General features: G+C 34.0%; 1 protein-coding gene across 2 annotated transcripts in view; it reads left to right on the forward strand.

Moving 5' to 3' along the window:
* The window catches only part of LOC143231833 (glutamate-gated chloride channel-like), a 210,885-nt gene extending 202,807 nt beyond the window's left edge, over positions 1 to 8,078 (forward strand). For both annotated transcript variants that reach the window (XM_076466506.1, XM_076466507.1), the window contains exon 9: positions 561 to 8,078. In XM_076466506.1, the coding sequence (XP_076322621.1) occupies positions 561 to 788 (228 nt within the window). In that variant the 3' untranslated portion in view covers positions 789 to 8,078. The remainder of the gene's footprint in view (positions 1 to 560) is intronic.
* The last annotated feature ends 3,770 nt before the right edge of the window (positions 8,079 to 11,848 follow it).

An 11,848-nucleotide genomic window follows, 5' to 3' on the forward strand; every position in this document is an offset into this window, starting at 1 on the left:
TGTTAGTTCTGATGTGGGTTTAGAAACCCAAATTTAGTTTTTGTTAGTTCTCGTGTAGGTTTGTAAGGGTAACGTTACACAATTACAATTCATTTTATGAGTGAAAAAATGCAGCTGAATGAGCTTTAGTGAGCTGTTTTTATCTAAGTCTACCCTTTAGTGCTAGTATTACAGTTGTATATTCAGTAAAATTCGTCTTCGATGACACTCCAGGATATACTAAGTGTTCTTACAATAACAGGAAATTAGCCTGCCAATATATTCTGAAAATTGTGTATCTATTATGAATCAATGCTTTATCTTCAACAAAGAAACAATTCCAAAAGTTGTCCATTTTACCAACTGATCTATGTGCTAACCATGGCCTTCAAGCAAACAATTTGCCCAAGATGTTTATTATTTAGTATAATGTTTCAATGTGTTTGCTTAGATCAAAGTGTAGAAACAGTTTTTCGAGTTAGCATTAGGAAACATTACTGTAATTTTCAATATAGTCTTTGCACCAACTCTTGAGACACAAAAACATAATTCATCCTCATTTGGTGTTGTTTTCGTTACAGAAGCCACTGGTACATCATCACGATAACATTAACAATGACAAGTTCCGACAGTGCGAAGTTCATATGCAGTCACCTAAAAGTATCAACCCTTTCAAAGCCTGGCTCAATAAGTTCCCAACTCGATCTAAGAGAATTGACGTCATGTCCCGAATCCTATTTCCGCTTATGTTTGCACTCTTCAACCTGGTTTACTGGACAACGTATCTCCTTCGACATGAAGAAATGTAGATTTCTGCACCAATGAATCTTTTTTGGTGCTGGTTTTAAGTTTAAAAAAAACAACACCAAAACAGCTGTCGAGAAGACGTTGAAAGAACAAAGTATTTTGGTTTGAGTTTGGAGATATCCAGGTACTTTACTGGAGTATAGCTGTGTCTTTACCATGTATAAATGCGCCTGATTTTGGTGTTTGTGTTTCTACATTCCAATTTTGTTGGAAATTCTAAATTCCATGCGAATATATTTGACGTAATGTTATAAATTTAATGGTTTCTTCCCAGATATCAGATTTTACAAGTCATGTAATGTTCCAACGCTTGACATGAAAACACACAAGGAAAATCTTACTATGTTTCAAGTGTTTTGAGTGCGTGTACAAGTGGTGCCAACACTAAAGTGGTAACGAACGGATGTTTCTCTGGGCATTTTGTTGTCGTTACATAGATTTTTGCTCAGTAGAAAGTCAAATTGGGACTTATTCGAGTGTTGCCCAGATGACAGCAAGTCAAGTTAAATTGTTTTCTTTTTTTCCAGTTTCCTTTCTCATAAATTGTCATTTTGTTCTATAAAGGTAAAACACGAATTGTTTAATACATATTTTATTAAACTTAACGTTTATTAAATACACCTAAAGTTCAAAAACAAATTCCATGTAGCCAGTTAATTTTAAATAGTAAACGACCATCTTATCTCGTAATAGAAACATGTAAAATACATTTTCTTAATTTCAAATAGAATTTTTTGTCTCCATAAACTCACTCTGACCTTAGTAGAATGAAGTATTGTATTATTAGTAGCAGTACGGACACCATATTTCTCAAAATATCTTCTATAATTACACAGATTGATACGTTTTGGATATATGAATGGGTTTGCTTGTGTACGGGGCTCAGTAACAAATTTATTAAATTTTGACATCGCTTATTACAAGTTTATTATGACATTACGAGGGGTATTTGAAATACGACAGTTTTCTTTCCGTTTTGAGTTACTACAAATTAATTGATATTTTATATACACGTTTGAGTCACGAGAGATGTTATTTTCGAACGTGGATGTTTAGACCGTACTGTTTTTTTATTAGTTTTAATTATATTCAGAAACAAATACCGTCGTCTTCGAAACAGATTTACTGTTTATGTTGTTTGTTACCTTTTTGCTTAACAAAAACTAACATTCTTCATAAAATATTATTAGTATTTTAGGTTTGTTTTTTTTGTGTTTTTTTTTTTTTAGTATTAACAATATTGATCTCACCTAACCAACAAATTGGAAGTACGTGATGTTCCGTTAGGTGGCGCTCACAAAATGTCAGAAATGGAGAACTTAACTTATATATATATATATATATATACATATATATTTTCTAGGTAGAAAAATGTAGCTTTCTCTTGTCGTTGCCTGGGTTATGATTGTCCAGTTCGCGTATGTGTGCCGGTAGGGGTCGGTCATCTTACCACCCCAGTTGTTGTCTGGACAATCCATTGATTTGCTGATACTAGTCGTAAGTAGCTTCCACTTATTGCTTGATGTGAAAGTTGTTTTTTTTTGTTCTAGTGTTAACGTCATTAGAGTGGAAGCAACTGTTGTTATTGCTAACACTATCAAAGTATACTCGTGTCGTTATGGTTTCTTGCTGGCAAAGCTATGGTGAAAACCAAAAAAACAGTTGATAATTTATTCCTGCATCTAATTTTTCTTTTAAAACGCTAAAACATTTGTAAGAAATTCACAAACATTCTTGACAAGCGTGGAGAAATAGATGAAAAGCGAAGTTTGTCTTTACGAATGTTGTTCAAATTTTCTGATAAAATCTATTATAAAGAAACAAGCCTGTAAAACATGTTATACAAAAAGTGTATAATATACGTGGAAATTGTGTTAAATATGCTTTTTCTGATCATTTTAACACAATACATTCTGTTTGTTTTTTATACACTTGTTTTAAAAGGCAAAGCATTGAAAATAGCAGCTGCTATACCCTTACTTGATAATATGTCATTATTACTGGTGTTTTGCTTTTTTTATCCGTCAAAAATTAATTACAGTCAGGTTTATATGTTGTTGTATTTTTCACAAAAATCGCACATCTTTCATCTTGTCAGTGTTCGTTCTTCGTCTGCTCTAAACACTTCATTTTAATTATCTTAGTAAAATACTGTAAGCAAACATTTTAGGCCTACCGAGAATGACTCGAAACACGTAATTAAAATTAGTTATTTGTTTCTCTGTAATTAAGCCGCGCAACACGTTCCCCTATCCGAAACTTTATTCGACCGTCAGACTCGTGCACCTTGTTGTTAGGGTTGTCGTAACTTAGTACAGAGAAGCACGGCAAACCTTTCTGTAATTCCTTATCGACTTTATTTTCCAAATACGTGACGCATTATGATTTTGATTTTTATATTCTTAAGATCGTGAAATGACACTCTTGGAACTTTATGATCACAGGGTGAAACGACACGGTCGTGGTGACTCGTCTAATGCTGACTTCCAGATCTATCTCTGGACATTCAGACTCTGATAGTATAACTATGTTAGTCCTGATATAGCTGTGCATTTGTAATCATTGTTACTATGTTCGTACCTTTACTATAAACTACTTCATTTGAAAAATAAGTTAAAATAGAAGCGTCTACTGTAAGCGATCGTCCAGTAAATACTTAGAGGTCACCGGACAAAATAATATCTTTATTTTTTCTGTTAAGACTTCTTGTGCTTTTATTGATATAACAACGCGCTTAGAATAGGGCTGTACTGATGAACTATTACTTTCAATCAAAATAAAGAACTCCGCGCCACTTGCCGAGATTTAACGAGGCAGTGCCGAAAGGATCGTGTGACGTCACATTTGTGAAATGAAATAATGAAGCTATTAGATAGATTCCGTGTCTGTGAAGCTATTCGTAATAACATTAACTAAGTTATGAATTTACCAGGTACATCTCTACAACATTTGGCAAGTGTTTAGTAAAATCTCAAGTCTGTCGCACGCCAGTTTTTTTTCTTTCTCCTCTATATTAGTCTGTGAATTTCCTAAGCCTTCACTGTGTCAGTCCGAGAGAAAAGAGTTTCTACCTCCTAAAATAAAAAAATGCATGTTATAGTTTTATTGTTTGTTTGTGAATTTCGCGCAAAGCTACTCGAGGGCTATCTGCGCTAGCCGCCCCTAATTTAGCAGTGTAAGACTAGAGGGAAGGCAGCTAGTCATCACCACCCACCGCCAACTCTTGGGCTACTCTTTTACCAACGAATAGTGGGATTGACTGTCACGTTATAACGCTCCCACGGCTAAAAGGGCGAGCATATTTGATGTGACCGAGATTCGAACCCGCTACCTTCGGATTACGAGTCGAACGCCTTTATATTTCATAAGCATAACCTTTAGAGACTCTGGAATGAATATTAATTTGTTTTTTAATAAAACTGTCTACCCTAATGGTAACTGTGGCGAAGTCATCAAAATGACACGAAAAACTAAATGGTATTTTATTTCCAATTTCCAAATTATTTATCTTCATAGTTTTCCATTATTCTTATCTTATTTCTTTTAAGTTTATATTTTTATCGCCTGTATTTTGGATGAAGAGCGAAGTTTGTTTTCCTTCATAAGTAGGCCAGGCGTGGCCAGGTGAGTTAAGGCGTTTGACTCGTAATCCGAGGGTCGCGGGTTTGAATCCCCGTCGCACCGAACATGCTCGCCCTTTCAAACGTCGGGGCGTTATAATGTGACTTCAATCCCACTATTCGTTGGTAAAAGAGTAGCCCAAGAGTTGGCGGAGGGTGGTGATGACTAGCTGCCTTCCCTCCAGCCTTACACTCCTAAATTAGAGACGACTAGCACAGATAGCTCTCGAGTAGCTTTGCGCGAAATTCACAAACAAACAAATCCTTCATAAGTAATGAATTACAGTTGGAGTCCCTTAGTTCATTTAAAAACTACACTTGAACTTTAATAAACATAGGCCTTGATTCTCTCGTAAATATGGGTCCCCAAAAATAAACTTGCGTAGCTTTCAAATATGCATTTAATCACACACAAAAATATGTATAAATCACTAAAATTAGACAAATGTATTTAGTTTGCTAAGTAAGCTACAAACATGGCTGCCAAAATCAAAAAAACCTTATATAAAAGAAGACTTGCATTTTCTACTAATACAGCGTTTCTCAAACGAGAAAATTTCCAGGGTCACGAGCTGTCTTCGCTGAATAGACATTGTTTCTTTGTTGTTGTTTTTTATGTGTGTGTGTTATGATTTGTTTTATTTTTCAGTTTTCACCAAAATTACACAGACGTTACCTGCGCTAACCGTTTCCTAATTTAAAGCATAAGACTAGAGTGAAGGCAGCTGCTCATCACCACCCACCCACCCGTCAACTCTTGGGCTAATATTTTACCAACCAATAATGGGATTGACCGTCATCACTTTATAACGCCCCACAGCGGAAAAGGCGAATATGTTTGGTTTGACGGGGATTCGAACCAACGACCCTCAGATTACAACCTTTGTTATGAAGTATGACTAACTATTTTTCATCATCCTTGTACAGATAATGGGTGAGAGGTCGCGATGACCAAAGCCCCGAAGACAAATGTGACCGACAAACGCTGTATTAATGTATCCTTCCATTTAAAACGACTTACTCCGCCGGTTCTAACGTCAAAAATCATACATAATTACAGCTAACAAAATCAATGCCCTGGAAATCATACATAATTACAGCTAACAAAATCAATGCCCTGGAAATCATACATAATTACAGCTAACAGAATCAATGCCCTGGAAACCATACATAATTACAGCTAACAAAATCAATGCCCCGAAAAGCTTTAGTCATAAAAAAACCCAATGCACGCAGTTGTATCATCAACTTTGAGTTGACACTTCGACGAGAGGCGTGTGTGTTTTTATTATAGCAAAGCCACATTGGGTTATCTGCTGAGTCCACCGACGAGAGGAAATGGGGATCTCAAAAAACTGATATCTCTGTCTTTATGCTTTTATCGTACTATTTCTTTTATCGTAGTATTTTTAAATGGAAATAATACGTAAATTATCTTGGAAAACTAAATCACCAGTTTTATTCTTCATGTCTGGAATCACTACTTCACCTGTAAATAACTTAATAATGCATTTTGAAGACGTGAAAACCTTTTATCATTCTTAAATAATTATTAAACGTATTTGTTGTACTCAACACCTACACTCACCTATTGCTTATACTTAGTGCTGGTACAGCGGTAAGTCTACGGATTTTAGAACGCTAAAATTGGAGGTTCGATTCCCCTCGGTAGATTCAGCAGATAGCCCGATGTGGCTCTGCTGTAAGAAAACACACGCATCACAGACTTAAACTTCATTGAGCAACTGTGACGTCACAACAAGTGAACCTCGTTTTGGAATTAGAAAACACACGCATCACAGACTTATACTTCATTGAGCAACTGTGACGTCACAACAAGTGAACCTCGTTTTGGAATTAGAAAACACACGCATCACAGACTTATACTTCATTGAGCAACTGTGACGTCACAACAAGTGAACCTCGTTTTGGAATTAGAAATATGCAAAGAACGAAAACAATACCATCTCTGTTTGTTTAAACATTTATGAAGATCCCTGTACTGTTTTACACAGTGAAGGATCAGTGATAGCATTAGTTTCTTTTTGATACGAATAGAAAAAATTAACAAAAAATATCAGTCACGTGCAGGTGACCAGTGTCCTTTAAAGTACACCAGTATGTATTTTGAGTTCTATATTTTTTACGCGGTTTCTATTTCCTACTGTATCTCTTCATTCAAAATAAATGTTCAATAATCTTTATTGCTTGGCAACTCTAATAACAAACTAATTGATTCCCTTTGTTCAGTTTGTTTTAATTAGTGAAATTATTATCATGAAAAACAGAAAGAAATTTGAAGTTTCTAGATAGTGAACCGTCTTCTCTTAAACCTTGAACCTTAATTGTGTTTGTTGTTTTTAGACAGGAAAGTCCAATACAGGAGTTTCCGTTTCTTAGTTCCAAACCTACGAATCTAATTAAACATTATTTTGTAAAAATCAATGAATTTATTTCCTTTTTTTCTTTACTCTCAACTAAAAAAAAAAAAACACATACATATATATCATTTTCATTGTTACCTCATCCCAAGTATGAAATTGATTCCGTTTCTCAATAAATAAGGGTTAAATACCCGATGCGAACCAACAAACTAATGTTTTATATTATATATAACAGTATGACTATCAACAAGAGTTTTAAACGATTTTAATAGGTGGAGATTATACAAAGTAGGCACATACAGGAAAGGAGTGTTGAACGCATGCGCATTTTTCACAAAACAATTGTCATGCAGTTAAGTTTTAAGCATTGTCTTGAGCCACAAGTGAAGCTGTATTATTTTGAGTTGAATCTCATATTTCGTAAAACATTAGCATGTCTATTCATAATTAAATATTTGTTTAAATTTATCTGATTTTTGATTGGCTCGTTATCTTAAAATAATAAATAAAACGTAAAATTAGTGTCTGTGGTGACACACACTACTAATGTACGGTTTTTATGTATTGTTTCTAGTTGTGTTTTACTCACCACAGCGAACCTGTATTGATACAGGATTTTCTCTTTTCATTATTACTGGTGATTGGTGGAATTTCTTAAATCTGGTGTAACTCAGACTTCGTATGTATTTTTATTACTGTTGTATATCTTTTCATAGCGTTCCATAGCAAGTGATAAAAACTCAGATTTGTTTCAAGCATAAAAAAAGACATAAATATGCACGTGCTAAAAGAAGTAAAAAAAAAATAGAAACTCAAAAACATTTGCGTTCTAATTCTTCTAGTAAAGAAATATTGTTGGAGAAAAAAATTGCTAATCATAATAAATTTATTGTTTAAGCAATTTGAATAAAACTCTAATAAAAAACAAACATTTTGTTTAAAATATATTCTTTTTTTAAATTATACTAGAAATAATACACTTTTCCCACCAGATTTTAATTATTATTAAATTATGTTAATTGTAACGACGTTTCGGTCGATATATCGTGGACCACCAAAAACTTGCTGTTTTAACTATTAAGCTTTCACGGACTACAGTTTGAGAACCTCGCATCAAGTCAGTGTGACTTTAGGTATTTTCATATTTATTTTCACTTGTGTGTGACGTTCATTTGTAGGCCTAATTCATACTTACACAAGTACATCTCCCCTGTAAGCTTGTTATGAAATACATTTCTTTTACTGTACAGCTAAAATATCAAGCTATCAAAACAGTTTCGAAGAACATTCCATTTATATACGTTTTCTTTTCATTGATTAGGACACTTCGTATGAAAAGAAGAACAACCAATAGCCAAGGTGTAAACCTATAATTACTCCAAAACTACTGTAAATGAATAAAGATGGTAAAATAGCCTATAGGTTTTTCTTAAATAAACAAACTGATTGAGGTCACCTGTACCTTATGTTATCAATTTCATTATTTTGTTTATTTAAAAATATGTATAGCCTGCTTCCCTGCCTTTACCTACTTGCACTAGTTTTGAGGTAAATAACAGCTTTTAAAACCATTCATACTGTTCTACTAAGTCTTTTCATGAAACTTAAAGTGTCTCGAGTTTACTGTTTATACAAACGGTCATCACATCACACAAACGTGCGAAACGGTCTCTTACATAAACAGTAAACTGTTTCTCGTTCTTATAACATCCGTTCAAGAATACTCATGTTGTCCTTTGAGATGTAGTATTATTCTTTCATAAATTTGTTATATTTATGTTTCCATTCTGTTTATGATCCGTCGCTGGCCAATTTTTTATAGTTTTGTGTAAATAAAAAGTTATAGGCGTTTCTGTGCCGTTCGTTTCGTTTAGATTTCTAAATCAATGGTTTGTTGGTTAAAATTATTGGGCTAAACTGACTTTGGATCAACTGTAGAGTGCATACACTACTTTATTACATGTGCTTATGATATTTGCACTTCTAAATTTGTTGACAAGTTAAAGTGGTCTATGTTATACTGCTTAAAAAACTCAGTAAGCTCTCAATCAGTGTTCTAAAGTATCATACGTAGATGTCTGTTAGTTGAGAAACTGTTTTATAAAAGGTGTTTACTTAGGTGTCGCTGTTTTGATTCTTAATAAAAAGGTACATTTTGTTTCAATTGTCACGAAACTGTTGTCGTATCTTGTTTGTACAGAGCTAAAATAGGTTGTAAATATTACTGTTGTTGAATTTAGATTATGTGTGTACATATACACACACGCTACGTATTTAACTTTGTCCCATTTTGTATAAGCGCAAATGTGTCTAAACTTGAAGCACTGGCATCGGGTACCACTGCTCAAGCCTTGTAAGTAGAATAGTATGTATCAGGGTTTTAAGTTTAAACATACACTCCTCTAACAAACACTCCTCTACATACGTGGCTGTATAGGATACAGTCAGATTAATTGTGAAATGGAAAAATAGATTTAGTTTGTTTGAACGCTAGAGAAGGAAAGAAGGGCAAAAAAAAAACTACATTTTCGGTTACCATCTCTAATTTTAAAAGACGTTTAAAATCTCCAATTTCAAATAACTATGTTTTGCCTTTGTCTCAACTTGACATAAAACTAAAACATGTTATGTATCAATTACATCAAGAAAAGGTAATAACATCCTACTTGAACAGTACTGTTGAGAGATAATACTATCTTGTTTAGCGTGTTGTTTCAAGTTCTGAGTATTTTGAAAACATTTCAAAACTATGTCACAGAATGCTCGATATCCGATATTTTAATTTGTTCTTGGGTTTCAATTTCGTTTGGTCCGTCGCTTACTGCTTCTAACCAAATACTGAAAGGCACTGAATTGTCGACTGACTCGTAATATTATTTTAAAATTTTTCTCGGTTATTTATTGGTGAGTTCAAATGTCATCTAAGCATCCATCATGTGAATATATTTTATATTGCATGCAAAGCTTTGAAATTATAGTTTCGAATGTGTACAGCAGCGCCATCTGCCATAAGCCTAATCATCTTCTTCAACATGCGTTGCACATAAACATTTTTACAAAGACCTTTGGGTGCTTTCCATGTAGCTTACCTGTTTATAAAAAAACATCTGTTACGTCTTCATCCTTACATTTCATTTAAAGATTGTGCGACATCTTGTTAGGGTTATGCTTAGCGATTGTTATATGCCAAATATCTGCCATGTGGCCTCGAAATACTCGAGATAAAATTGAGGCCTTTTAAGTGTTGGGTAGCAAAGAATGGTGGAACCTAACAGTTCGTGCGCTCTGTAGTACCTGTCTTTCACTACATAGAATACGATTTTATAATTCATGACTTCTTGGAAATCCTTGTAAATTTGTATACGTAATTGAATATTTCACGAATTGGTAACGTCGCCTGCTCTTTGTTATAAACTCGTTCTAAACTTTTACACACGTTTTTTGTTGTCTTAAAATGATTAGTTGAAGGATCAAACGAATATTATATTCTGTTCACTTATTAGCATCGTTCTGATGTTTTCTGCAGCTAAAGTTCTATATATATATATGTGCTTGTATATTTGATAAGCTACACATTAGAGTTCCGAAAGATATTTAAAAAACCGAGTAATTATATATTTATACTGCGCGACGTGAGTACATGTGGAGTTATTATGTAGTGGCGCGCAGCGATTGTGTATTACTGCGCGACGTGAGTACATGTGGAGTTATTATGTAGTGGCGCGTAGCGATTGTGTATCGTCATCTTACGTAAAACAGTGTGCCGACGTAACGTGAAATAGGTGTATACTGCACACACACACACATATATATATATACATGAATGGGTGTTTGTTTTTTTAGGACAAAACCACATTAGGGTAATATCTACTGTGTCCACCGCGGAGAATCAAACCTCGGATTTTAACGCTGTAAATGTATAAACTTGCGGTTATTTCACCAGGGAAACGTATGAATGCATTATTATTTGAACTGTGGAAGTTAAATAAAACTTTTTCTATGTTTAGAATCTTATCAAAAAAATTTTAATTAATCGTACAAACATTGATATCCGAAAAAGGATCAGACGTAGTTATATGGGCATTTCAAAATGATGTATTACATCATAAATTATTGTTACTTCACTTAGCCTACAAAGCAAACCAATAGTTCAAATATACTGGATAAAAACGTTTGTATACAGGCATAACAGTTAGCACAGAGAAATACGAACATATAATTAACATAGCAAAATCTGTTTGCAGGGTTCGCCGCGAAAAAATATTAAATGCGCAGTTGTTGTTGTTTTGAGTTAAGCACAAAGCTACTCAATGGGCTATCTGTGCTCTGCCAACCACAGGTATCGAAACCCGGTTTTTAGCGTTGTGAGTCCGCAGACATACCGCTGAACCACTGGGGGGCTGGATGTGTATGTGGATTTATTCGTAGCGTAGAGAAGAATCTATTAATAGTTAAAAATACACAATAAACATGTAAGCTCTATTTAAACCTATAATCAATTTGATTTAAGAATAACTAAAGTAGAGTAGCTGAATGTTTGCCAAAATATTGAATAAAAATGTGTAGTTTATTCGTTTAGTGTATATTTATTAATTCTGTACTTATGTTATGATCCCTAACGAAGATGATGTATTTATGACTGACAGTGACAGAAAGAAAATGATACAATGAACAGGTTACAGTTATAAGAGAGAACTGTGGAAGCGTAATTAAAAATCAAATGAACATCTTTGTTCCTCTCTTTAAGACCCTCAAACATTTGTATTCTGAAGAATAAGAAATAGCAGATTTATTCTGTCATAAAATTATTTTGTATATCTCTAAGAACAAACAGAAACGCCACGAATTCTTTAAGAATTCTTAACGCTAACAGTGTGTTTCACAAACCTTTGCTGTTGGAGAAAAAAATGCCATGACATTTTAAAGGTTCTTCATGCCATCAATGTGTTTCACAAACCCTTGAGGTTAAAGAAAAAGCCAAAAGCCCACTGAACTCTTAGCATGCACCTGCTATTTCTTGTGCTCCAAAATGCGAGATTTTGCCCAAAAGTCTTGAAC

This window comes from Tachypleus tridentatus, chromosome 11, assembly GCF_004210375.1.
Source record: "Tachypleus tridentatus isolate NWPU-2018 chromosome 11, ASM421037v1, whole genome shotgun sequence".
In the NCBI taxonomy this organism is placed as follows: domain Eukaryota; kingdom Metazoa; phylum Arthropoda; class Merostomata; order Xiphosura; family Limulidae; genus Tachypleus; species Tachypleus tridentatus.